Here is a 27785-nt window from a genome sequence, read left to right on the forward strand (position 1 = left end):
TAGAGATCTGCTACGGACTCTTAGAACCAGCAATTATTATCATAAGAGACGATGGGAGTACAGTAGAGTTCTCAGACCCGGACAAATTTGATCAATTTTTTGAATGCCATGGACAGAACAGAAATTGATTTTGCACAACAACTACAGGACCAATTGGCTCTTTATTCCACTGCAAGCCCACCCCAACCAGATAGTGTGGGGACTAAATGAGACAGCCTTGAATAAGTTATGAGACAATGGGCATCAGGAGAAAAACACAAGCACCACCAACATCATTCCTCACAGAGAGACAAATCGAGATCCCCAATTAAGCCATTATAATGGGTGTAGAGATCAGGTATACAGAATAGCATGTGTGGAGCCATGAGATTGTAAGATAACCCAGGAGGACGTTGTAGGTTATGGAGACAATCGCCTTATTGATAGCCAACCTGAGAAGTATCTAGCTAGAGACATCCTTGAGAAAATGGGACGCCAACAGATCCAAGATGCAAAGTATTGTTGTAATGTATTGTTGTAATACTAATTGCTTGGTGTAAATTGTTGGAGTGGTAGTTCTTAAACTGTATTTGATTGGGTCCACGGCAGATAGTGACCCTCCCAATTCCCAAAGATATTCATTTTATTCCATTTTCAACCATATTTCAATGAATGTACAATGACGGCCATCTAATTAAATAATAAAGGATTAGGCCCAAAGAAAGCAAAAGCTGAGTTATCACCAGGCCTTACTAGAAATTGAGCTATCAGACCTAATCAATAAGTATAAATCAGGCCACTCATGAACCACGTTAAGGTAATTACTTAATGCAAAATAGGAGCTGAAAACCTGTTAACGACCACAGCAGAAGATGCACTCTTACATCTGTGTTAGCGCCCTGTGACAGAGGGGAGAAGGCAGGCTTCCACAGCTCTCCATCAGCAGCAAGGAGCAAAGACATGATCCTAGCAATAAAAAACAGAAAAGAGGAACCACAGTCTCGTCACATAGAGATATTGACCAGTATTAGGGACTTTTCTCAGTCATTGTATATGACTGAAATCTGAGAATCTCTAGCACAGGAAGAATAATTCTTTGCTCCTCTACAACTGCAGATGTTATCCCCAGAACTAATCCTATCGCAATTGACAGACTGACTAAAGACAAAACCCAGGGATTAGACGGATTCCCTTTAGGATTCTACAAAGCCTACAAAGAAAAAGTAGTCCCTCTTCTGAGCACTGGCGAAATGTGTAGCAAATCGATTTGTGAAGTTCACACTTTGACCGGGTCTCATATGCTCTTTTATGCATAATTGCACTGCATATATTTGAGATCGCAACTACATGATAAACCAGATATTCAGTATCAAACGGGTGCAATACCTTTAAACCAACAAGTCGTGGCCTACAAGAGTTTGTAATATGTTTCTATACATTTTTCCTAACTCACAAATTGAACAATTCATACAAAAGAAAATACCTTCAACCCCCCTCCCCCCCTAATAAATGATCGTTAGCATTCATAGCCTGGTTTGTTAAACAGTGTTCAATCTTGAGTTAGGGAGGTTGACGGGGCCTGTGGGAAGGGGAGGCCGGTCGGGTGCTTGTTGTAATATAAGCGGATATTTGAAGTGCTCCTATAGTATGCACCTTTTGTTTTATTTACTGCAAAATGCCAGTAAAAACATGTACAAAAAATCGTTCGTTACAATTTTATCTCCTATAAAGTGACTCTTCACCAACTGATCTTTTATTGCGTAGCCTTCGTGATATAACACACTTCTACTGAGTCTTGTAAATCAGGGTCTAATCATCAGGGTTTCAAACTTCTGGCTGCTATATCGTCTGGAGCGGACTGCCAAAGTCCCTGCTGCAAATATATTTTATTGGTTATATTTGTGGAGTTTGATCATAGCCCCAGGTGGCAACAGAGTGCTGTACAGAACTGGATCATTTACCAACGTTTGAGGATACATTGACTTTTCGGTACGTTTCCAGCGTGAACTGAGGGCAACAAGTGTGTAAAATAGATAAGAGAGAAGAACAGCATCAGAAAGGCATAGCACAGACAAGGTCAGATAGGATAGATAAAGCACACAGTCTATGATGGTAGGAGGATTGTGAATTGGAGAGTTTTGTAACATTTCGTGAATTAACCAAAGATCGAGACATTCGGCCGTACAACGAGAATCAGCTGCAGTATCTTGGTCCATATGCAGAGAAGTCAGCGACACAAGCGTTTTGAGTCTTCTGGAGTTCGGTCCAGGCCATGGTGATCAGTGGGCTCTTTTCATACTCCTCCATGATCACCACGCTTTATTTCATGTGTTCGTGTTTTGTCTTAAATGCTGAAGAGCACCAGAGCACTTTACACAAGGATGCGAACGTTTTTTTAACTTTTCAGCTAACAATAGGAATATTACAGTCACAAACGTTGTCGAAGAGATATTCTATTAAGTAATAATAGTTGGCAGGTACATACATTAGAGGGACGCTTCCCCCACAAGTGTGTACACGGTGCTAAGATTGAACAGATGCAAACGCTAGATGAATAGTGATAAGAGCCTGATTAAAGTGTCATAAATCCAAGGATGGCTCCTAGCTTGAGATGCAATTTTCCTATACCTATCTGAAGGATGTCAGAAAGTGAGTAACGTTTCTCTTTAAATTGTAATTAGAATCATTCTGCTGAAATTAAAAAAAAAAAATGAAAGATCAGTTTAATTTCATACAAAGAAGCCCTGTGCGAATGCTTACATTCTGTCATTGTGAATGTTCACAGGAAATATCTTGTGACTCATGGTTCAATATGGGTTCATAAGTCCATTTTATTATTTGCACTTTCACCTTGAAACCCCCAAAATGCACCATTCCCTACGCCATTATATTCACCAGGAAGAGGACCACACTTTTCTGATTCACAACTAACATTCTATTTACCATTCATTGTCACTGTCCCAAATGATCATCAAGTATTATATGTCTAGAACCAGATAATAACATGCTTAGACCACTTTCTACTCTATAGTACCAAGCGGTGCCACTGCAAATCTCAAGGGGAGGGGTGGAGGGTGCAGGGGGACAGAAGGGGCAAGAGGGATAGCGACAGAGGAAATAATATATATATATTTTTTTTAAGTACCTTTTTGACAACCACTGCTGCGCTACTTCTCTTCTCTCCTGGTGTCCCAGCAGATCCTGGGACACCAGCACAGGCTCCCCACGCAATCCTGTTTCTGTGCTCAGACTATGCCTAGCATGACAGTAGCATCAGGACTGGTCTGAGAGGCTTGTTCTGCTATTCAGACAATGCATGGGACTCTGTGCAGTTTCTCCAACCTGGCTGCGCATGTCAGTTTGGTCAGCCTGAGATGGCCAGCCAAACTGACATGCACACTTAGTGCACTGGCTCCACTCCCCTGCCTCCCACCTCCCATGGACCAGTCCCGCCCCTCCCTGCACCTGCTAGCTGAGCCCTGAAAAATAAAACAATAGCATTATATAGTTTTATTTTTCAGCTGTTGGCTCTTAGCCAGGGGGGTGACACTTCTTGCCGTTGTGAAGGAGCTGCTGCTGATAGTACCAATTTTTTTTTTTTTTTTTACTGGAACAACTTATTCTCCCCAGGCAATTCTGAGACTGTCTACAGTTCTGAACTTCTCACCTACAAATTATTGATTTCATGTGTTTTAATCTAAATATATAAAGGGAAGCAACATATGACTACAACACCCAAAATGCATTAGGCTATCACACAAATATCCAGGACTAGAACCACTGTTCATAATGACATGGATGCTTGAGTTGTGTTCTAGAGCTGTTCCATGCTCCAGACTAAGTGACCGTTGTAGAGATGAGACTGGGAAAGAAGGCAGAGCACAGTGCTCACTGTTCGGGGCTTGACTTGCACAAATAAATCTCTTCAGCTGAACCTGCTGGAATCCTAGTGTTTCTTTTGGGAAGATTGACACAACAAACTTAGCGATGATCTTAGTCAAGTCCTCATTCCACGCTGCTTCAAGAGTGAAGCATCATAGTTCCATCAGCACCCTTCAAGATAGGAACATTATCTGTGAGTCCGCACTCGCCACTATTGAATCTGTGTTCCGTGCAACTTTACTGTGGCATACAGATAACAGATAGTGTTAGGAGACAGACAAAGCCTGTCACAGGATTTCTTATCTGTAGGAGGTTTTGTGGATGAAGTCTCATCCTGGTTTGAAGAAACAGATAACACACAGAGAAATTTGTATTTTACAATGATTGGTTGTTGTGAGAAAAGCAGTTTATTATATGGAGTGGTTGTGAGACCTCAAAGTGTAATAAGCTCAACACCTGTACTGTGTCCAGTCAGATTTGTTTGAAAACTCTTAGCTTACCTCTGGATAGCTGGTGCACTAAGCAGTCAAGCTTTGTCAAAGTGTAAAGCATTAAGAAGTATGAAAACAGTTGAAAAAGAAAGAAACAAGACTCAATAAAACTCTGACACCAATTTATAATAATAGGTTGTATTTGTATCTTTAAAATGACATATCAACACCAAAAACCCACCAGTGGGTTCAGGAGGTATTAATCTTGTAAGGAACAGTAAATCACTGCTTTTTCATCATTCAATGCGATCAATCACTGTAATTAATCACACTCTCAGTCAAAGTTTGCAAACTCTGAAAAACGTTTATAAAGTTGTAAACTACTACTCTGGCCCACTTTAGGTTACCAGCTCTAACAGGGATCTGGTTCAGAGGCCAACGAGGCTTGGTTGAACAGTTACCTTGCAGTCAAAGCAGTCTCCAGTCCAGTTCCTGGTCCTATGGGCAGGCTACCCTTGACTTGCTGAAGATGATGAAGGATGATGATCCAATGATGGGCTCTTCCAAGGGCTACTCTTCAGTCCATGAACATGGTGAGGTAACGTTTCCCACAGGGATCGATATCCCTCGAAGTCCAGCCAAATGCCAGTTGCCACTGGTCTACTGGCCTCTGGTTCCTGCAAAACCAGCAGTTTTCTTTAACTGATAGGAACTTCCTACTTGGACAACCAAACTGCACTCCAATGACTCTCCTGGGTCCAGTAGACTCAGGGACAACATTTGAGGTTGGGTCTCAGTCCCCCAGGATGCACGTTGGCGACTGGTGGTAGTCAGACATTCTTGGCTACCTATCTGCTAAGGCAGGCTACTTCAGCCAGCTTTTGTGGCCCTGTAGCTGTAACAAGAAGTCAGCTAACTGACTCTTGGAGTTACTTTTTTCTGTCTGAGACTCAGTGACGTCTTTTCCTCAAGCTGGGCAACACAGGCACAGTCTTCTCCTTTGCTAGCCTAAGGAGCAGAAAGCGCAGTCTGTTCTCAGTGCAGCCTTTCTTTGCTGGATCCATGGAACATCAGGGCAGTCCTTCTTTGGTCCACTTTTCATGTTGGGGTGCCAGGGGTGTCACTTTTATGGTCAGTTAGCGCCCTCAGGGGATTGGCAACTGCTTGCCAATGGGATACCAGGTCCCCTCCCACCTAGTGATGACTTTCTGGGAAGTGTGGCACCTAGCTATCCCAGAATACACTATTAGGCCCACTCACAAGATGGCAGAACCCTTCTCTTGATGTGTGGAGCTTCCTAGCTCACCACAGAGATATGGCTGCCTGGGTGCTACACACCCATGGAAAAAATGGTTTAACAATGGTTTCACCGTCCTGTTCTCGATTCCAACCTGGCTGTAAAAACAAAAGAGCAGCCTCTCTCATATGAGTACAACTTTTGCCTCTCAAAGAAGGCTTTCCCTTTGAAGCTCACTTTTTGGGCTCACACCTTGTGTGACCTTCCTGCCAGGGAGAAGTCTCACCTCTCCCACTGGCAGGCCCTTTGTGTTCTTTACAGAGAGTTGTTAATGCTTCCCCTCAGGAGGGCAAAAGGTTGTCTCTTGGTTAGCAACCGTAAACAGTCAGTGAAAAACTTTGGGCAACAAAGTGGCTACCAACTAAAGTTGTCACTTGTGCACAAGTTACATTAAATTCAGCTTTAGCTTCAAGTCGAGGTCAGTGCTTTAAATGGGCTGGTACTCATAGGTACTGAGTACCAGCACTTCTTAGTTTTATCACTTTGGGTACCAGCACTTCTCAACTGGCGAGAAGAGTACTGGTACTCATAAAAGGGTAGGCTCATTGACTGATAATGCTGATTAGCATGAGGCTGTCAGAGTGGAACTTGTCTCGCTGTCAGAGTGGAACTTGTCTCTGACGGCCAAGGCGCCGCCTCCATAGCCCTGAGCTGAGCCCCCACTTGGCTATTCAGCAAGGCTCATTTGCATAATGTCCGGGTACTCACCATCACGCTGTGTTTGACAGAGCAGGTTCCATTCAGGCCCTGTTCTGTCAATCACATTCACACTATTGTGTGCATTTGCACAAACACAGGAATCAAGGCAGTCTGCTGGGGTCGCTTATTAAGAAAGCAATGAGAGATAAAGAATTTTAAATGGCTTTAATCCACCTGAGTCTTTTGTGTGTCTGCTTATGTCTGTTTGTTTGCCTGCTTGTGAGTGCATGCGTTTTGTGAGATAAAAGCGAGAGAAAGAAGGAGAGAATCAAGACACTCTCAGGAGGTATTTTAAAGGAAATGCATGGAATGCTTTGTGTGTGTGCATGTCTTCTTGTTTCTTTCTGTGTGTGTGCATGCTCAAGAACAGGGGTGTCATGAACTCCGACTTTAGAAGCTACAGAGACAAGTGGATTTCTTGATGGACCTCTTCTGTCTGCAACTCTGTGACAAAGCTTCAGAAATAACGTGAAAGGGAGGGTGGATGGCTGCGTGAGTGAAAGGGTGGTGGATGGGTGTGCGAGTGAAAGGCTGGGGGGTTAGGTGAGTGAAAGAGTGAATGTATAGTTGGATGGATGAATAAATGAAAGGATGGTTGTAAGGATGGATGAGTGAAAGAATGGATGGATGAGTTAAAGAGACAGATGGATGATAAAAGGGCGAACGGATGGATAAGTGAAAAAATAAATGGATGAATGAATGAAAGGGAGGGAGAGTGGATGGACGAAACGGTGGGTGGATGGATGAATGAAAGAGAGGATGGATGGAATGAAAGGGTGGTTGGAATGGAGAGTGAAAGGGTTGGTGGATGGATGAAGGAAAGGCTGGATGGATGAGTGAAAGGGTCGATAAACAGATGGATGAGTGAAAGGAAGATCGATGTATGGATAGATCGATGGATGGATAGGTTTGCAGATGGATGGATAGGTTTGGATATGGAAGGGTGGACAGACGGAATTGTCAAAGACTGAATGATGGATGAAAGACTGAAAAGATGACAGAATTTAAAGGTTAAATGGTGGATATCCGCACGTGGATGGTAGGGTGAAAGAATGAATGGATACATTGATGGAAGAGACAAGAGATCTCTTCTGGGAGGGTTGCGATGACATGCTTCATTTTCTTTATGCAATAAGAGCTTTGGTTGAAAGTGGGGGTATTTTAATTTTCTGACTACTACTTTGCTAGAAAATATATAGGGCAAGATTTACAAGAAAAAGGTGCATCAGCTGTGATGCGACATTTTTCTTGCGCCCCCGGATCTCCCTAACAACACCATGTGTGAGCCGTATTTGCAATACAGCGCTCCATGGCACACACTAGGGCATTAGCGTCAAAATTTAGGATGCTATTGCAGCACTTTGCAGGATTAGCGCTATAAATTGTGAAGCTAATCCTGCAATGGAAATTGAGGCCAATTGAAAGTAATGGGCACATCATGTTAATGCTTGCTCTGAGCAGGTGTTAAAAATGACGCTAAAAATGGTGCAGAGAAATGTTGTAAATTTCAGTGCGCCATTTTTACGGGCCTCCCTGCGGGGGAACACCCCTCTTGCATACATTATGCCTAGCACAGGCATAATGTGGCACAAGGGGTTACAAAGTGGCGCAAGGCAAGCATTGCACAACTTTGTAAATATGTCGAAGGAGAATGACCTTTTTAATGCCACATTAGCGTAAAAAAATGATGCTTCTGTGGCTTTAAGAGGCGCTAGGGCTCTGTAAATGTGGCCCATAGTACCATGCCAAATAACAGCAATTAACAGTGTGACATTAAGAAGCTGCAAATATTACAAAACAAGGAAATGTTAACATATCATCGCATTTGGCTGAGTTAACCTGGTTTGTTTATATAAATGTTCTTCTCATGTGTTTTGGTAGGTGTTGCAACCATTATAGAAGTCATTATCATCCTGTCTTGCTTTTAGCTCTTCCCTAGCCCAGCCCACTTGCCAAGCCGCTAGCTAGCTTTAGTGAGTACCTGCACTTTTTTCACATTTAAAGCACTTGTCAAGCTTAATGAAATGATTCTTTTGATACCTTGAAGTACATTATTTAGTAGTCCCATTCAGAAATTAGAACTGCTGAGTTGTCAGCGTGCAACTCTGTACTTGCTAATTGGGCTACTAACCTTTCCACAGTAAAAACAACATTTTGGGGCTTTTAATGTCAGGACATGTAAAGTTAAAAACTACACGTCCAACGTTTTAATATAATGCATGCTGCCTTTGGGGCTCAGTAAGCGTATGTTAGGGGTGACTTAAATGTGTTAAAAAGAAAGGTTTGGTCTTTGCTATTACTTTAAATTACAAAGTCGAGTTAGCAATTTTAAACTGCTCTGCCAGTCAGCAATGGTTGGCTGGGAGTCATCCTTTGCTTTGCCACACTTGTGTGGGCACAATTTGTGCATCAGTGCAGTCCACAAGACACGCCTTAATTTATACGCCCTGGGTGCTCCTGGCACCATATTCCAGGGACCTATAAGTGAGTTAATTGCCAATTGTGGGTGAACGACTCAGACATACTTTTTAAGGGTAGGAGCACTAGCACTGAGGTCTGGACAGCAGGTCTCAGTGACCCTTCACAGTAGATAAACCAGCAGCATCAGTCCAATAACTTAGAGGCGATCATGTAAAAAGAGGCATTCCCTTGCAGTTATTTATTTGATATAATTTGTCTACAAATCATAGGTTCTGGAAAAATGACAACTATTATAAAAAATCTCATCAGTCATAACTAAATCAAAGGAAAACCGTCTAAATACCATAAGCATATTTCATCACACATCGCTAATTTGTGTGTCCAAAACCTACTTAATTAGCATAATCATTCTACAGTTTATATAGTTAACTATCAGAGTTTAATATGTCAAATAATTTCAGTGATCTCGCACACCTTATATCGTGGCCAGGCTACCAATCAGAAGTCAGTCTCTCAGCATTTACTCATCGGCAAACGGCTCATGTGCAATTCGCCCTAATTCTAGCATCGTTTTATACTTTGTCCTCAATAATTCCTAATGGAGGAGCAGGAGGCACTCCTGGTCAGCCCTGTATGTTGATGCTTCAGAACACTGACAATGTCATCTTTGCAGAAATGCATGGAAGGCAAGCAAATGTAACTATTTGTGCTTCCTTCCAAGTCAAACCTGTACAAGCATGGCCTGCCTTGTGGCTGTAATCACTAACCATAACTCTGTAGCTTTCAGAACCGTAAGGTTTCCAGTTTTTCTGCTTTGTTAACGGAACTAATGTCAAAATGCAGTTTTGAATAAAATATTGCAAATGAGCACACATATGTTGGCATTACAATTCAAACAGCTAGTTAATGTTCTAGGCCATAGGGCTGTAACACACATACGCTAAGCAATTAGTGTGTTCATGTTGGCATACAATCAAGCCTGGCTTATATGGAACATTATGTATTACGAGGAAAGCTTTGCCACACAAGACACTTGTGGAATGTCCAATTTAAAATTAAATTGATGACCACTTTATCAAGAGGACCGAATTTGTTAAAAAAGCCAAATAATTTGAAATTCCAAATCAAGTTGTAAGCTCGGGCTGTAATTTTATTTTAGAATGTCTTCATTATCAATTAAAGGAGATACATATTATTGGTAGGATACGTTCTAAATAATCGAGAGACCATGAATATAGCACCCATAGATAGCTGCAAGGTTGCACAGATGTTTTATATTTGTTAGAATGGTCTATCCTCGTTTCCACCACTACATAATAATTGCGAGATACAGGAGCTGCGTCAATTGCTGGTCGCTCCATTTGCAAGAAAGGCCTTTCTCTAAAAAAAGAATACATGACTGCCAATGTAAGTGAAGATTTATGTAATAAAATGTCATTATGGTGTCTGAGTGTAGGTAGGAGATCTAGTACCCAGAATAAAGTTAATCATTCTTAAGCCATCTTCATGTAGGATACATATCTGCAAAGAGGACACACCTAGGATCACTGATGCTTTTACCTATGAAGCTATTTCCAACTTCGATCATACAATGTGCTAATTAAGTAGATAGGTTTGTAGGCACATTTAGGTTTTGTTTGGAGAATTAGGTCACCTTTGCAAGAGGCATAGATAATTCCAGTATGTGAGGTCATTACTGTTACCTCATGCTGGGACGCAAAAGTCCTCTGCATGGTAAACGACGTGCACCCCTACCCTGAGTGCCAAATTGTACTGAAGTCTGGACCCCTAATGCTGCTTTTTGTTGTCATCGGCAAACGCGGATCCTGTGTGAGCCATGACCTGGGCCTGTCTTACAGCCTGTGGTCTTGTTGGACCCGAAGGGGCACCCAAAGCACTAACCTCACCGGGGTGGAAGGCTACTGCAAGCAGCACAAGTGCAGTGGTGGCAGGATACAGTGTAGTGATCAGAAGGAGTAAAGAGATCCTTTTTAACCTGTGTCACTGGAGTGAGGCTTATAGACTCCCTCACTTGTAAAGTTCCACTGATGTGTATTTAACTCACCTTTGGCCTACATTGACTTGGTATGAAGTGCTGAGCAGTGCAGGAGTAGTGTATCTTTACTAGGTGTATGTGTGCCTGGGAAGGGTACAACACAGGCATATTGCAGTACTGTGCAGTGCATGAATGTTAAATTCATGCACTGGATGTATGTGTTCCTATGAGTGGTACAGTACATGAAGAATGTAGTGCTATGCAGTGAGTGCAGATTAAATGCATGTACTGGGCTTATGTGTACCTGTGGGTGGTACAATACATGAAGGGTGTGCTGCAGGCATATTAAATGCATGTGCTGAATGTATGTGTGCCTGTGAGTGATGCAGTACATGAAGGATACAGTGCTGTGCAGTGCGTGCATGTTAAATGCAGGTGCTAGATGTCTATGTGCCTGTGAGTGGTACTGTGCATGAAGGATACAATACTGTGCTGTACGGGGTGTATGGGTGCCTGTGGATGTTACGCTATATGGAGGACCCTATGTTCCATTTTAGGTCTGCATGCTCAGACATAGAGAGGAGATAGAGAGATCCCCAGACAGATTTGTGTATTGCTGTATTCCTGGAAGCTGGGCGGGACTCACACTGGGAGGAGAGAGTCAGGCTTCCCCTGTACACTTCAAAGGATGTTCTTTGAATCAGTGAGAGGTCACAAGGAAGGGGCCTGGGAGCATCTCGGAAAGAAGATGGGGCTGATAAGAGAATTATAAAGAGTAGGACTAGGACACTGGGCTAATCATTTATTGCACACATTACTGTGGCGGATATCCAGGTGTGAACTTTAGTTACTGTTTTGTGGGAATATCAGCTTTGGAGTCACTCCTGCTGTGGCAGACTGCTTTTCAAGATGAAGAGAAAGCAAAGGAATGGACACTTCAAAAGGAGAAGACATCCCCCAACATAAAACTTCAAAGACTCAGACCATAAATTGCATTTGGTGTCTGGAAATGGACTATAAGAAGGGAAGTTTGAGACCTCAAAAACTGTGATCTGCCAAGCGGCCTGATGGGCTGTGTGAGGAGGGGAAGCTCTGCAAGAGCTCTGCCTGTGACCAGGACTGGGGGCCAAGGATGCTAGTCTCTCTGGTGGGTAAGAAGGAATCCAAGAATACCCACCCTGGAGCACAAGTGCCTGCCTGCTTGCCAAGACCAGTGTGCTCTGTGAAGAAGGGGAGAGTGTTAGAGATAGTGAGGTTTAGTGGGGAACCATGTTGAGTGAACTCCCTGGGCGAGGTGTGAGGAATCAGCTGCTGCACCAATTGGATAATTACCTGTGTCCAGGACAGAGTCAGCAACGTATGCAAGGAGAGGGCAGCCGTGAATAAATCTGCGTTCTCTGCTGCACCGATCGAGGGTCAGCTCATGCATAGTCCCAGGTTGGCGACCCCATATGCCAGGAGGGGCTGCCATGAAAAAGACCGCTGTGCAGTGCCAGACATTGCCTTACCCCACATTCCTAGGAAGGACTGTGGAGAGAAAAGACTGCCACGCAGTAAGGGCCTTAGTCTTTTGCGCTGCGGGCAATGACCCAGTATGCCAGGAGGGACCTCAGAGAACGATTTCACTGTGCCAAATGGGGAAGAGCCAGTTTGCCGTGGGATACAGTGACCCAGTATGCCAGAGTGGGTCACTGGGAGCATCAAGAAGTGCAACCGGATCTGACACCTCCCACTGGAGAAGTGAGAACAATTTGAGAGCACCTGCACACAATCATCCAAATGAGGGAACCAAGACAGGATCGTCACAGACACCCTGCAACTAGGAGAAGAAGCAGACACTTACCTCGCAGGAGAAGTCACTGAGAGCTTCCAGTCAATTCAGGAGCCTGACCATGAGTGAGAGACTCTGTACTCGCTGCGTGTATATGCCTAGGTCGCATGCAACCGACTCACCTGAACTCAGCTGCAGCCACTGTGCATGGGGAGAACTCAAGAACTCCAGATACTTATGTCTGCCGGTGCCGCTAAGACTGGTTGCGGGCCTGTCAGCCACGGGGGGAACTTGTTGCTTTTTTAGCTCTGTAGCACTAGAACACTAATGACTTTAACTCAGATTGAAAGTGGACACTTCAGCCTTGGACTGCTTGTGGGGCATATCCTAGACATTGCTGATAGTGAATGGGGAATAACCACTATCGCGAATGTGAAGAGAGAGTGGGACATGGAAGAGCCAAGAACATAATAAAGCCCTGACCTCAGTGGGGACTGTGTCACTGTTTGTGAATGTTGTATTTTTTCTTTGTGTTGGTTAGCGGTAGAAATAAAAATACTTCTCTTTTTTCATAAAAGTTAGTCTGTGGCTGGACAATCATTTTTTGCTGCTGTGTGCATTTTGAGTTGTGGGCCTATGTTCATTATCCTGTACCCACAAAACTCCCCTTGAGGGATGCTTGGACTTCTCGGGCCATGCAATCCTGAGAGTCAAGTGCACAAGGGGCACTTGGCTCAGTTACTCAGGATCTATAAAAAGTTGCGCCCCAGGACATCAAGAATAAAAAGCCTCAACTTCCACAGCTGGCCCCAGTGGCCCTCTGAAAGGGGTTCTGACACTGCATGTAGCCAAATTATGACATTGGCAGCTAACACCGCATCCTGCAGTTTTCCCCAGGTAAATTTCAACAGGTCAAACTAGCAGGAATGTAATGAGGAAAACGGCTGAGAAATACGACATGCAGTTTTTGGTATGGATTTCTGTCCAATATCGGCCTAAAATTGCACCTCTTATAATGAGGGTCCTACTGGACTATTTAATGCTTGAGAACCGTGGGCATTAAAAACAGCATGGTCTTTGTAGATAAGCAAACTTTGAGGTTTCTATATATCCTACTTAATATCACCTTGTTATTGACAATACTGAAATAGAGGCTGATTCACAAATATTGTATGCACCTAAGTAAAACTTAGGTGTGTAATAAAATCATTAGCATGTGTGCCTGCAGATGCTGATTCACAGAATGAGGATCTGCGGATAGTTACACCCAGAAATAGAACTTACCACTGTGGACAGTCCTGTAGTAGAGGGGATTTTCTGTATTTCCCATATTATGGTAGGGCACAGGGTAGTGTTAGAGGGAGGGGCTATGTAAAAATAAGGGAGCACCCATAAACTTGCAGCCGGGTGCTGTTTACAACCTTGAAAACACATGAAGACCATTCTTACAAAATGCAAGTATATTTGCAGTGAGAATGCCACCTGTATTTCAGTGGAATGGGCAAAGGATGCTTGCACTTGTATTTTCCATGTAGAGGGAAAAAGACAAATAGCCTTTTTGTTCAATTGCACAAATTGTCCACCCTGCCTCCTGCGGATTGCCAAAACTGTGGTCATTCAGCAGGGGTAGTAGCATACTTTGACATCAACAACTTGCACAGATTTCCACGCATATTGATATTTTGCAAATACAAAAAGTTACAAATCTGCACAAATTTAAAGTGAACATGCAAGCCTCAAAGATTTCTGACTTTTCCCTAAATCTTTTTGAATCAGGCCCTTAGTGTCTAGTTTGGTCATGTCGCAGCCGATTTCCATCTGAATGCAGCGTCTATTACAAATCGAATAGTGAAAGAAGATACATCTTAAACATGACTTTCTCTTTCGCATTTTTTGTCACCCTTGCAAAGGAATCATCTGATGTCAATGTAATTTCCGTAAACTCTTTTAGCTCTAGTAGTAGTCAAGCGCCCTGATTGCACCTCTATGCTAGTGTGTACCTCGTTTCAATACATAAGCTCTCACTTACAAAACTTTTGGTTTAAGACAGCCACCACTTGTAACCACCTCTGAACGATTCTCAAACCTTTTTCATCCTTCTGGGGAATGTGCCACAGCACAGTAGGTGAATTTTGGCATGGCATGTTACAGACTTACTTTAATAGAAACGTGACCATGTGACATGGAAATATAGGAATTGTAATTCAAATTTCACAAAGGAGAGAATACAGAAAGGTTGGTGAGTTTGTGTGGTGTGGTTGCATCAACCCAAGAGACTAGGTGAAATTAGAAATAAGGCTTTTGGTACGACGATGTGTCACTATATCAAGGTTGACAATATTGGCATTTAAAAATACTGCGTCCACTACACCATTAAGGTGAGTATACATTTACCATTTGTAAATTTATGTCTACTAACTTAGACTTTCAATGCGATGTAGTGCTTAGGTGTATTGATGTAGTTTTTTTTGTCAATCAATATATTGCAAGCAATACAGTGAGGGTAAATCTTTGGTACACTTACGCTTTTTCTGTCTGCTTCACCTCTCCCTTTCTCAAGTTTCTCATGACAGGAATTTGCTGGCTGTAATGCCGAATCTCAAAACTAACCACAGTTTCACACATATTTTTAACTTAAACACAGTTGAATAAAGTTGTATTGCTTGTGGAGGTGTGGTAGCAGAAGATTAATAGCTTGAGTGGGATACCGATCTGCCTGATCACGAATGGCCTGGTGTTCCAACATCTGAATTTCTAGGGTCTGGGAACACCACACCTGAATTTACCGACTGGAAAATCCATTCAGCAAAATTTCTTTGGGAACAGACTTAGGCCCTCATTACAACCCTGGCGGTCGGTGTAGAAGTGGCGGTAATACTGCAAACAGGCCGGCGGAAAAAAGAATGACATTACAAGCATGGCGGTTACTGCCATGCCAAACCGCCACTTCTACACTCCGACCGCCAGGGTGGTAATGACCACTGGGCTAGAGACTTCAGTCTCCAGCCCGGCGGCCGTTACTAGACCGCCGGTTGTATCACGACCCCGCATACCGCCATGGATTTCATGGGGTTCTGTACCGCCACGCAATCCATGGCGGTAGACCCTATCAGTGGCAGGGAATTTGTTCCCTGGCACTGATAGGGGTCTCCCCACCGTCCTCCCCCTCCCAAAAGTCCTCCCCCCAAACCCACGACCCCTCTACCACCCCCCAAAGGTGGCAGGACCCCTCTCCCCAACCCCCCCACATTGACACTCACACCCCCTCCCCCTACACTCACACAACTACTACACATACATGCACACATACACACAGAGATATGCACACACATTTCCCATACACACAACACTCCCCCGCATGCATACACGCACTCACACACCCCCTCTACACACTCACAATTACACCCCCATGCACCCACACAACACACAACAACCCCCCATCCCCCTCCCCTAACGGATGATCACCTTACCATGTCTGGTGATCCTCCGGGAGGGAACAGGATCCATGGGGGCTGCTCCGCCGCCAGCTCCCCATCACCAGAACACTGCCACACCAAATCCTGGGATGTGATTCGGTGGGCGGTGTTCTGATGACGTGGCAGTGGAGGTGGAGCAGCCTCCATATCACCGCCGACAGCCAGTATGGCTGCTGGCAGCTCTCCGTCCAAAAAAGGGCAGAGGGCTGCCAGCAGTCATGATACGCTGGGCGGAAAACCGAGCACAGCGGTACCTCGGCAGTCTTTGCAGAGGTCCAAATGAGGGCCTTAATTTGCTGCCTCTACCTGACCCTCCGATATGGTGCTGTAATGCTCTCCCATGCCAGATACCCCACACTATCTTCCCTCCTCTTCCCGCCCCTGGCAAGCCCCAATCACAATTACCAGTTGCTAACAGCAGGTGGCAAATGAGAGAGATAATCCCCATTGAAAAGTGAATACAATTGCGGAATTCCACCCGGTAAAACCAAGTCTACACCATCATCCCCATTTTATGGGGATAACCTAATAATTTCATAGTACTGTTACAGTGTCAATGCATGATACAGGTATTCTCTTTAAAGAGGCAGAACTAGAAGTTAAAATCACAAATTAATACTTGACAGTTCTTTGGAGCATGTATGGTCATGTTATGTTGTGTTGTGTTAAGTTAGGTTATGTGTACTTGTAGAGTGCACGTCTCTCAAGGGAGGATATCCAAGCTGTTAGACCTGACATCCTTAGAGTAGTCTTACTCCTGATGCTTTGCTTTTACCTCGTGTTTTGTTGCTGTAACATTTTGTTGGCCTTAGGACTCTGAGCACTCTACCACAGCTAATCAGTGCTAAAGTGCATGTGCCTCTCCCCTATACCTGGTAACATTAGTGTATCCGCAATTTGCATATTTAATTTACAGGTAGGTCCGTTGTAAAGTGGTTTAGCATGTACCCAGGGCCTGTAAATTAAATGCTACTAGTGGGCCTGCAGCACTGATTGTGCCACCCACTTAAGTAGCCCTGTAAAGATGTCTCAGGCCTGTCAAGGCAGAGCCTATGTGTGCAGTCTCACTGCCACCTCGACTTGCCATGCAAAACTCCTTGTTAAATTTTAAAACTTCCCTTTTCTTGCATATAAGTCACCCCTCAGGTGGTCCCTACGTAGCCCAAAAGGCAGGGTGCTATGTCCTGTTAATGAAAAAGTCCCAAAGTCATTTTTTCATTACTGTGAGGCCTGCTCCTCTCATAGGCCAGCATTGGGAATTCCTTAAAGTACTTTAAAGCTGTAATTTCTGACCAGAGAGGAGTAGCTACATCATGTTTAGTATCATTGGACTGGTACTGATAAATCCTCTTTACCGGTAAAGTCAGATTTGTTATTACTATTTTAGAAATGAAACTTTTAGAAAGTGGGCATTTCTCTACCCTCACTCTCCTGTATGCCTTCAGCCTGTCCCCAATACACATCTGGCCTGGGCTAGGTGACAGCTACTTGTGCATTCCCTTCAGACACCCACAACACAGGATACTCAACTGCACTTGCATTCATCTGCATACTGATGGGTCTTCCTGGGGTTGAGGTTGGGAAGGGCTTCCGCTTACATTTCAGAGGGTAGTGACCAGAGCCCACACAAAGGGGCTGAATATCCCCGTCTGATAGTCTAGAGCTAAGACTGAGCTGAAAGGCCCTTCACAGAAACCTTCTGAAGTCATCCCACACATAAAAGGCACTTTTTAGTATAAGTACTTTGTCTCTGACCCACTAAAATCAGTCCAAAATCTGGACTCAAGGAAACGCTGCTGGAGTAAAGGCTCCTGTGTGCCAGGATTGCCACTCTGCCAGGATTGACGGCTCCCAGGAACTGCTGCTCTACCTTGTTGTGTTGCCCTCCTGCTTGCTGATCTCTGCCCTGCAACCCAAGAACCACCAACCATCCCCAGAGGGACTCCAAGGACTTGCCCACTTGTCTTGTTCTACTGTGGGTATCCGGGACATCAAAGAACTCGCTCCATCAGACATCGTAAAGCGAGCTCTGCGTCTGGTGTTTGTGAACTACTGTGTTGCCCGACTGCTGTGGGCCAGACCACTCTCCCCTGCAAGGCTGGTAGGCAGACTGCTCTGTCGCAAGAGGTGGCCCGCATGGTACACAAAGCCCCAGCAGCTTGGGATTCCAAGAGCCCTCCCAGGACTTGCGCTTGACCAGAACTGCAGCGGGGTGCACCCAGATTCATTCTCCCATCAGAGATAGGGCTCCCTGGATTCACAATGAAGCATCCCGCTCTGCGCAACTGTGAGAAAGTAGCCTCTTTCTAGCCTTGTTACCCCCACTTTGGCCTGTTTGTGAGTGTATGTAAGGGTGTTTTCACTGTCTCACTGGGATCCTGCTAGCCAGGGCCCAGTGCTCATAGTGAAAACCCTGTGTTTTCAGTATGTTTGTTATGTGTCACTGGGACCCTGCTAGTCAGGACCCCAGTGCTCATAAGGTTGTGGCCTATATGTATGTGTTCCCTGTGTGATGCCTAACTGTCTCACTGAGGTTCTGCTAACCAGAACCTCAGTGGTTATGCTCTCTCTTTACAAATTGTCACTTACAGGCTAGTGACCAATTTTACCAATTTACATTGGCTTACTGGAACACCCTTATAATTCCCTAGTATATGGTACTGAGGTACCCAGGGTATTGGGGTTCCAGGAGATCCCTATGGGCTGCAGCATTTCTTTTGCCACCCATAGGGAGCTCTGACAATTCTTACACAGGCCTGCCACTGCAGCCTGAGTGAAATAACGTCCACGTTATTTCACAGCCATTTTACACTGCACTTAAGTAACTTATAAGTCACCTATATGTCTAACCTTTACCTGGTAAAGGTTAGGTGCAAAGTTACTTAGTGTGAGGGCACCCTGGCACTAGCCAAGGTGCCCCCACATTGTTCAGGGCCAATTCCCCGGACTTTGTGAGTGCGGGGACACCATTACACGCGTGCACTACATATAGGTCACTACCTATATGTAGCTTCACCATGGTAACTCCGAATATGGCCATGTAACATGTCTATGATCATGGAATTGCCCCCTCTATGCCATCCTGGCATAGTTGGCACAATCCCATGATCCCAGTGGTCTGTAGCACAGAGCCTGGTACTGCCAAACTGCCCTTCCTGGGGTTTCACTGCAGCTGCTGCTGCTGCCAACCCCTCAGACAGGCATCTGCCCTCCTGGGTCCAGCCAGGCCTGGCCCAGGATGGCAGAACAAAGGACTTCCTCTGAGAGAGGGTGTTACACCCTCTCCCTTTGGAAAATGGTGTGAAGGCAGGGGAGGAGTAGCCTCCCCCAGCCTCTGGAAATGCTTTCTTGGGCACAGATGTGCCCAATTCTGCATAAGCCAGTCTACACCGGTTCAGGTGACCCCTTAGCCCTGCTCTGGCGCGAAACTGGACAAAGGAAAGGGGAGTGACCACTCCCCTGACCTGCACCTCCCCTGGGAGGTGTCCAGAGCTCCTCCAGTGTGCTCCAGGCCTCTGCCATCTTGGAAACAGAGGTGCTGCTGGCACACTGGACTGCTCTGAGTGGCCAGTGCCACCAGGTGACGTCAGAGACTCCTTGTGATAGGCTCCTTCAGGTGTTGCTAGCCTATCCTCTCTCCTAAGTAGCCAAACCCTCTTTTCTGGCTATTTAGGGTCTCTGTCTCTGGGGAAACTTTAGATAACGAATGCAAGAGCTCATCCGAGTTCCTCTGCATCTCTCTCTTCACCTTCTGCCAAGGAATCGACTGCTGACCGCGCTGGAAGCCTGCAAACCTGCAACATAGTAGCAAAGACGACTACTGCAACTCTGTAACGCTGATCCTGCCGCCTTCTCGACTGTTTTCCTGGTGGTGCATGCTGTGGGGGTAGTCTGCCTCCTCTCTGCACTAGAAGCTCCGAAGAAATCTCCTGTGGGTCGACGGAATCTTCCCCCTGCAACCGCAGCACCAAAAAGCTGCATTACCGGTCCCTTGGGTCTCCTCTCAGCACAACGAGCGAGGTCCCTCGAATCCAGCAACTCTGTCCAAGTGACTCCCACAGTCCAGTGACTCTTCAGTCCAAGTTTGGTGGAGGTAAGTCCTTGCCTTACCTCGCTAGACTGCATTGCTGGGAACCGCGACTTTTGCAGCTACTCCGGCCCCTGTGCACTTCCGGCAGAAATCCTTCGTGCACAGCCAAGCCTGGGTCCACAGCACTCTAACCTGCATTGCACGACTTTCTAAGTTGGTCTCCGGCGACGTGGAACTCCTTTGTGTAACTTCGGGTGAGCACCATTTCACGAATCCTTGTAGTGCCTGTTTCTGGCACTTCTCCGGGTGCTACCTGCTGCTAAGAGGGCTCCTTGTCTTGCTCGACGTCCCCTCTACCTCCTGGTCCAATTTGCAACCTCCTGGTCCCTCCTGGGCCACAGCAGCATCCAAAAACGCTTACCGCACGATTTGCAGCTAGCAAGGCTTGTTGGCGTTCTTTCGGCGGGAAAACACTTCTGCACAACTCTACAAGGCGAGAGGGATCCGTCCTCCAAAGGGGAAGTCTCTAGCCCTTTGCGTTCCAGCAGAAACCGCAGCTTCTTCTGTCCAGTAGAAGCTTCTTTGCACCCACAGCTGGCATTTCCTGGGCATCTGCCCATCTCCGACTTGCTTGTGACTTTTGGACTTGGTCCCCTTGTTCCACAGGTACCCCAGATTGGAAATCCAGCGTTGTTGCATTGTTGGTTTGTGTCTTTCCTGCCTTATTCCCCTATCACGACATCTTTGTCCTTTGGGGAACTTTAGTGCACTTTGCACTCACTTTTCAGGGTCTTGGGGTGGGCTATTTTTCTAACCCTCACTATTTTCTAATAGTCCCAGCGACCCTCTACAAGGTCACATAGGTTTGGGGTCCATTCGTGGTTCACATTCCACTTTTGGAGTATATGGTTTGTGTTGCCCCTATCCCTATGTGTCCCCATTGCATCCTATTGTAACTAAACATTGTTTGCACTGTTTTCTAAGACTATACTGCATATTTCTGGTATTGTGTATATATATCTTGTGTATATTTCCTATCCTCTCACTGAGGGTACACTCTAAGATACTTTGGAATATTGTCATAAAAATAAAGTACCTTTATTTTTAGTATAACTGTGTATTGTGTTTTCTTATGATATTGTGCATATGACACTAAGTGGTACTGTAGTAGCTTCACACGTCTCCTAGTTCAGCCTAAGCTGCTCTGCTAAGCTACCATTATCTATCAGCCTAAGCTGCTAGACACCCTATACACTAATAAGGGATAACTGGGCCGGTGCAAGGTGCAAGTACCCCTTGGTACTCACTACAAGCCAGTCCAGCCTCCTACAGCAACCACAAACGACATCTCAACAGGTATGGTGGACTCAGGGTCGAGAAGGAATTATACTTGCTCATGACTGTGGTGCCTGTACCCTGCTTGGCCCCTCTCCCCTCTGCACTGAGACTCTGCAAAGCTTTACTGACACTGGTACTCCCCACGGTCCCAGTGACATCCACCTTGCCGTGCTGGGACTTTTCCGAACTGCGGTCCTAGACGCTCTACAGAGAGGAGCGCGACAGGAGTGATTACCATACTTTCTCTAAGAGAAACGCATTTACATAGCAGGGTTCTTCACATTAGGTTAAGCCACATATTGTGCTAACAACATTGCTGAAATAACTTTAAAAAGTGAATATCCAATATTAATGATTGGATTTTTATTTTATTGGTCTTAACATACATAGATAAATTTGCTTTCTTTTTCTACACCTGTGTGGAGTCTTTATGTGGTGTTCCTGTTTTGATGACCATGTTTGTGCTACACAAATACTTTACACATTGCCTTCTAAGTTAAGCCTGTCTGCTGTCTGCTCTGTGCCAAGCTACCAGAGGGTGAAGACAGGTTAATTTAGGTTGTGTATTTGATTTACCCTGACTATGACTGTGGTCCCAACTTCGGCAGGGTGCAAACCTCTACCAACTACATACTCAATTTTTAATACTGGTGCTGATGAAAGAATGCTGTGCTGGCCAAATCTGGGGTCTAGGTCTTCAGTTCCTTGATGAACTCAAGGACAGAAAAGGTGGTTCTGATGTGTATGGAGGTCGTTCCAGGCTCTAGGCATAAGGCATAAGAAAGCTCGACCACCAGCTCCGGCACTGAATATGTGGGGGATGTGTGCAAGCAAGAAGCCGGCCGAATGAGGTTCCTGGTCAGGATGAGGAGTTTGAAGAGTGGACGTTTGTGAGCAAAGGGCCATTGGAGGTCACAGATGATGATGAGGACCAATAGCAGACAGGAATATAGTCAATCTAGGACAAAGGGAGCTCTGAATATTCTGAGTCTGCACCAATGTTAAATATCCAATCGCTATTTAAGTGCAAAACATCATGCTTAAAATCTCTGACTAACGAGGTTAAAAGGTATGTTTTCCTTAAGGAACCCGTAATGTACATCATAGGCCATCATTACAAGTGTATCGGTATTTCCGTTTTAAGTTGAAAACTCCGGTTTCCGACCAGAACGAGATTACAAGAGGGCCAGTCTTTTCGGGACATCTCCACCAGCTAACAGCAGGTAGAATATACGTCTGAAAAATGGACCAGAATTCAGGGAAGCACCAAGCAGCCAGTGCAGTAATGCTGATTTTGACGTATTCTCCATTCTGGGTGTTAAAACCTGTAATGACCCATCCAAAGTGCTGAAGTAACATGCGGTATCATAACGTCTGATCCAATATTATGTGTCATTACCGGACAGTTGTGATGATGGCCTCAGTGTGTGTAGATGAACGATTTTAGGTTAATGTTTTCAGAAGACTCGTTCAGAGTGCTGTGGTAACCTTCACATCGGGCACAAACTGTATTTAATCCAGATATGAAAAAACAGGTTATCATGTGGTTTCGGTTTACTCCAGGCAGAAATGAGCCATATATTTCGAACCTACTTAGAACTAGGGGCTTTGAAGTAATATATTGAATGAAATACAGTAGAATTTACCATTAATTTATATATTCAGTTACAAGCACTGAGTTGTGTTTCGATTGTCAATAACACAGGGCATTTTGCACCAAGAGAAAAACAAAGCTTACGATATGTCGTGCAGCAAATACGCCGTCAACTATTGCACAACAAAAAGCCGCCACCACGCCGAAGCTGATAAAGACTATGGATGCCACCAACTGAAAAGGAAAAGACAGGCTTCATTAGCACTTGTTTTTTACAAACACAATACGTTTCAGCAGTGTTTACAAAGATATGAGAACTTGTCATTAAAAGTTACACTACCAGAGCCAACAGCAAACTAATGTTGAAGAAGGCAATTACTCGCAATACTGGAAGAGAAAGTCAAAGCCTTGAAGGCAATTTACTTGAAAAGTGCCTTCCAGCGTCACTACTTACTCATACACAGCAAAACAAATGTAACAGCTCTAACTGCTGATCACATAAAAGAATTGACGCAGATCTTTCGAGGAACTTATCACTTGTGCATCCACACTTTGTAAACAGTTTTAGAAGCAACATATTTGTGCTTCTCTCGAATATTTCAGGAGGTGTGCGAGCCGTTGAAAGCTCAAGCCAAGTATGAGCCTGAAGCCTAGCTCTGGCTCAGCTCGAGGTTAGAGGTGGGTGAGCCAACAAATTAACCCAGAGAGCAAAGCCAGAGCCAAGCCAAAGGTCTGGCTGGGTTGTTAGAGCATGTGAACGAGTCAAGATCTGAAAATGTTTGTAATTCATACAACAAACATCACATAAAATACAACAAAGTCTCTTCAGCTTAAGCAAGCATTTGCAATTCAATAGGTCTCTCATTTTCTTGAGTTAGAGCTATTGGCATTTTAAATTCAGAACTGGACTTTTCTTGCCACATAAATTGGTCAACCCTGTCTCATAATTTCGTCTTTTCCCTGCCATGTTTTGGTGGTCACTGGTGGCTACTGACATCAGAAATCGAATAGAAATTGGAAAATAAGGCTTGAAAAGTATTTTCTTTTTATTTTAACAGAATGAAAAGTCTTTCAAGCATTCTTGCCTCACATTTCAAGAGCAGAGCAGCTGAGAAGATTTATGGCCCCAAAGAGGGAGATAAGCAATACCCTGTGTGCAATGGTGTAAGTCCTGTCAGGGAGGGGCCCTGGAGAGAGAGACTAGAGATGCGATGTGATGCTAAGCAAGTTTCACATCATTGCTTCTATGTTTAGCTACAGTCTACCAGAAAGGGCATATTGTGGCTTTCTCAAGCAGTGAGCTAAATGACTGGGTGTTTCTTTAGTAAAATAAGTTTATTTTAGGAGCCAAAGGTAAACGAGGACAGCACTGGAATAAAGCCAAAACAAATGTCAGCGACATGGGAGGAGTTGGGAGGAACAAAATGCTGCAATAAAACACAGGCAGCTACCAGCCTAAACACCCACAGTGAAAGAAGAGCACTAAAGAAATAACTAAAATAGCCCATCACAGCAACAGATAAAGGGACCAAACTGGAATAATACAGTAGTTGCTCACTGCTCTGAAACAGAAAAAGGAGGGAGAAACAGATAGAACTGACCACTAGCAAGCAAGAATTTTTAAAGGACACTGCAACCAACAAATTAGATCGCTTTAAGCCATAAGAAGTATACTAAAAGTAGACACGGGGTCGAACGCTTACGCTCAAACTAAAAACTGTATTCCTTTAACATGTGAAAGCTTTAACATCAATACGTCACATTATAGCACTGCACTGAGAAGTACTTATTAAAAGTGTTTTCTTTTTTAACATGAACCATCAGTGGACTTTGAAGCAAGACAGTGGTCTGGTAAGCCTGTGTGTGGCCCTTATTATTATAGAGCAACATTTTAGTCTATATAATCAAACACTATTGGTTTTTGTACAACTTACATTCCGAACTCACATATTTGAAAGTACTTTCATACAAGGTAAGGAAGAAAAAGGAGTTTTGGTGAAATCGTATATTTGCCTAGGATCACACAATGTGGCTAAGCGGAAGCTGGGATTTATCCAGGTTTCCTGGTTTTAATTTGTACAAATTAGCCAGTAAACCGGTTTCTATTTGTCTTTTCTTAGGTTAAAGCTTTATTTTTACTTCATTGTGTATGCTTCTGCAGATTTTATATAGCCCAGACTGGAACCAAGGTCATGAAGTGCTTTCCATGAGCACCAGCTTCATTACACAAGGTCACATTCAATGGTTGTAGGCACAGGGAGATTAGGGGCTTGATTTAGATATTGGCAGACAAGTTACTCCTTCACAATGGTGATGGATATCCTGTCCGCCAAAATCTAAAGCCCATTATACCCTATGGGACGTAGATTTTGGAAGACAGAATATTTGTCACTGCTGTGACTGAGTAAATTGTCCACCAATATCTAAATCAGGCCCAAAGTGATTTGCACAATATCACAGGACATTGAGCAAACACAGAGACTCAAACTTGGTTCCCTAGTTCTAAAGTCGGCAGCTCTGTCCCTAACACCACATCCTGGGTAGTATGAGGTGGTAGGCAGAAGCCACATGAAAGCTCAGCTCATTATGGGCTCAAGGTTCCATCAGAATCTCGATCTGAGCCAGAACCAGGCTTCAGTCTTGAGCCTCACTTGAGCTTTCAAAGGCTCACCCACCTCTGATCTGCAAAATTGTCTGAGGCAACTGATGTTCAATAAGACCAAGAGCCACTGAAGTTCATAACTGGCTAGGGCCATTGAAGTTCACTAAGGCCAAAAGCCATTGATGTTCATGGCTGTTATGGGTCATCGATGATCATTAGTGTTTGGCATCATTTATGTATGTACTAGTGCTTCAAGGGAGACAATGCCGCTCCTGACAGAAGCTGAAGACGAGCATGCACAGAAGATTTGGCAACTACCCAGGAATACTGTCTTCTTGCAACGGTGCATGTTTTCCGCAGGGCCAGAGGGTAGGACTGCACTTCACTTGCTGATAGTGACTGGTCTACCTACTGGGCTCATCAAGTTTCCATGAGTTCCGATGAATCCGCAGTATTCCAGCACACTGACACACCAGAACTCATGGACAAACTGGCAGATATGCAAGTTTGTACCATAAGTTTCAGTAGTAGCTTTAGTAGCATGGAGGACGGCAGCCCACTCTGTATTTCCAATGCCCTTCCTCATATGTATATGCACCCTTTGCTGAACAAGTCAAAATCTATATTTATTACACCGTCTGTTGAGCGTGTGCTGTACAGGGGCATTAGAGGCACTAGACTGGGGTAGGGAGAGGCTGTGGAGGGGGACTAGAATGATGTGGGGTCTGCCATGCTCGGTCACTTTTTGTAGCTCCACTTTATTGTCTATCATTCCCTCCAACTCATATCTTGCCAGTAGCTAAGACTATGAAGTTAACCCTATGTGAGAGAATATGTGAGAGAATGTTTGCAAATTGGGGGATCTTTTTGGAGCCACTCAGAGGTGTCATGTGGGACACACTCCCGACCAAAAGACAGAGGAAATGAATCTTACTCCCAGCACGAAACCGACCCTTTGGCATTCTGCAGCACACATAGAAAGAGGAAAGTGCCTCAGGGGGGCTGTTTTTCTGCAGGAAGGTGTCCCTGCACAAAAACAATCCTGCTTACAACACACATTGGGCACCAGTGCTGGGAAAAGGCCGAAATGCACCGTATTATTTTAAATATGATGCATTCCTGCCCTTTCCCTGTCACACAGCACAGCAAGGTGGCGTGCACAATTTCATAAGCATGCCTCTGAGTCTTCAGAGAATGGGATGATGGGCAACATGAAAATTCACATTACCTTGTAGGGTTTTAGGCATATAAGGAATCCACAAACACGACATGGCCAGGCCTTAGCAATAATGGAATCAGCAATAAATGCCTGCTCCCTACTAATGGTGCCCTAACGCTGCATGCCTTCAATCAGAAACAGATCGACCTGATCCATGATAACCAACTCAAGGAATCTTGAGCGCTCACTAAAGTACCCAAGTCCATGACAAAGGCATCGCAGGAAGGTCTCTGGTGTAAAACTTTAAGTTGGTTTAGAGAGGAGGTTGGCCACTCCCTGGTCTGGGGGCAAGACTTACAGTACATAAGCAGTCTAACCAAATGCACTGTCACACGATATGGCAGCAGTAAAATTTCAGACTTTTTCAGATGTAGCCAGAGACATAATTCTGCCACCTTAGACATGCAGCTGATGGCCCAACGTCATCCAAAACAAAATAAAAATTAGTTCTTCCCCTTCTACTCCTCTGGTAGAACCACCCTGGACATCGTTCCCATTTTCTTTCTATATTTCTAAGGATACATTTGCTTTTCTTTGTCCAACATGTGTTGGCATGCTTTTTTGTACTTTTTCTTTTTTATTCAAAAAGCCTGGTAGCCAAATGCTGAATAAAGCTGAAATAGTTTATAAGACCATTTTTACTTGTTATTCAATTAGGACAGTTTGCTCCCTAATTGGGGCAAAATGCTTTGCTATTGCTGCCTCCTTGCAGAGCGTGATGGAAAGAAAAAAAGCAACACTAAAAACTAATTTAAAGAACACTGTGGCCTGGTCTCCTTAAAGGGCAAGACAAAAAAAACATAAGAAAAGCTACATTGCTCAGAAGGAGAAGAAAAGATTTGTAAGGACTGACCTCTTACCAGAGGAATATAAAGTAAAAAGAAAAAGAAAACAACAATTAAACATTACAAGGCCAATAGATCTAACTTTACCGCTTTTCCTATTTGCATTTACTTTTCTTGGTTGCCCTGCCCAAAGAGCCCGTGGGGTCAGTCTTAACATGTGCAGATCTTGAAGGAGGACATACACTTTTTTTCAATGAAAATGTTT

At 44.4% G+C, this 27785-nt stretch overlaps 1 protein-coding gene across 1 annotated transcript in view; it reads right to left on the reverse strand.

Annotated features, from left to right (window-relative positions):
* The window catches only part of TMEM255B (transmembrane protein 255B), an 822789-nt gene that overhangs the window by 516477 nt on the left and 278527 nt on the right, over positions 1–27785 (reverse strand). Inside the window, exon 4 of the mRNA XM_069204634.1 lies at positions 23059–23148. Coding sequence (XP_069060735.1) covers positions 23059–23148 — 90 coding nt within the window. The remainder of the gene's footprint in view (positions 1–23058; positions 23149–27785) is intronic.

The sequence above is a fragment of the Pleurodeles waltl genome, chromosome 8 (assembly GCF_031143425.1).
Source record: "Pleurodeles waltl isolate 20211129_DDA chromosome 8, aPleWal1.hap1.20221129, whole genome shotgun sequence".
Classification (NCBI taxonomy): domain Eukaryota; kingdom Metazoa; phylum Chordata; class Amphibia; order Caudata; family Salamandridae; genus Pleurodeles; species Pleurodeles waltl.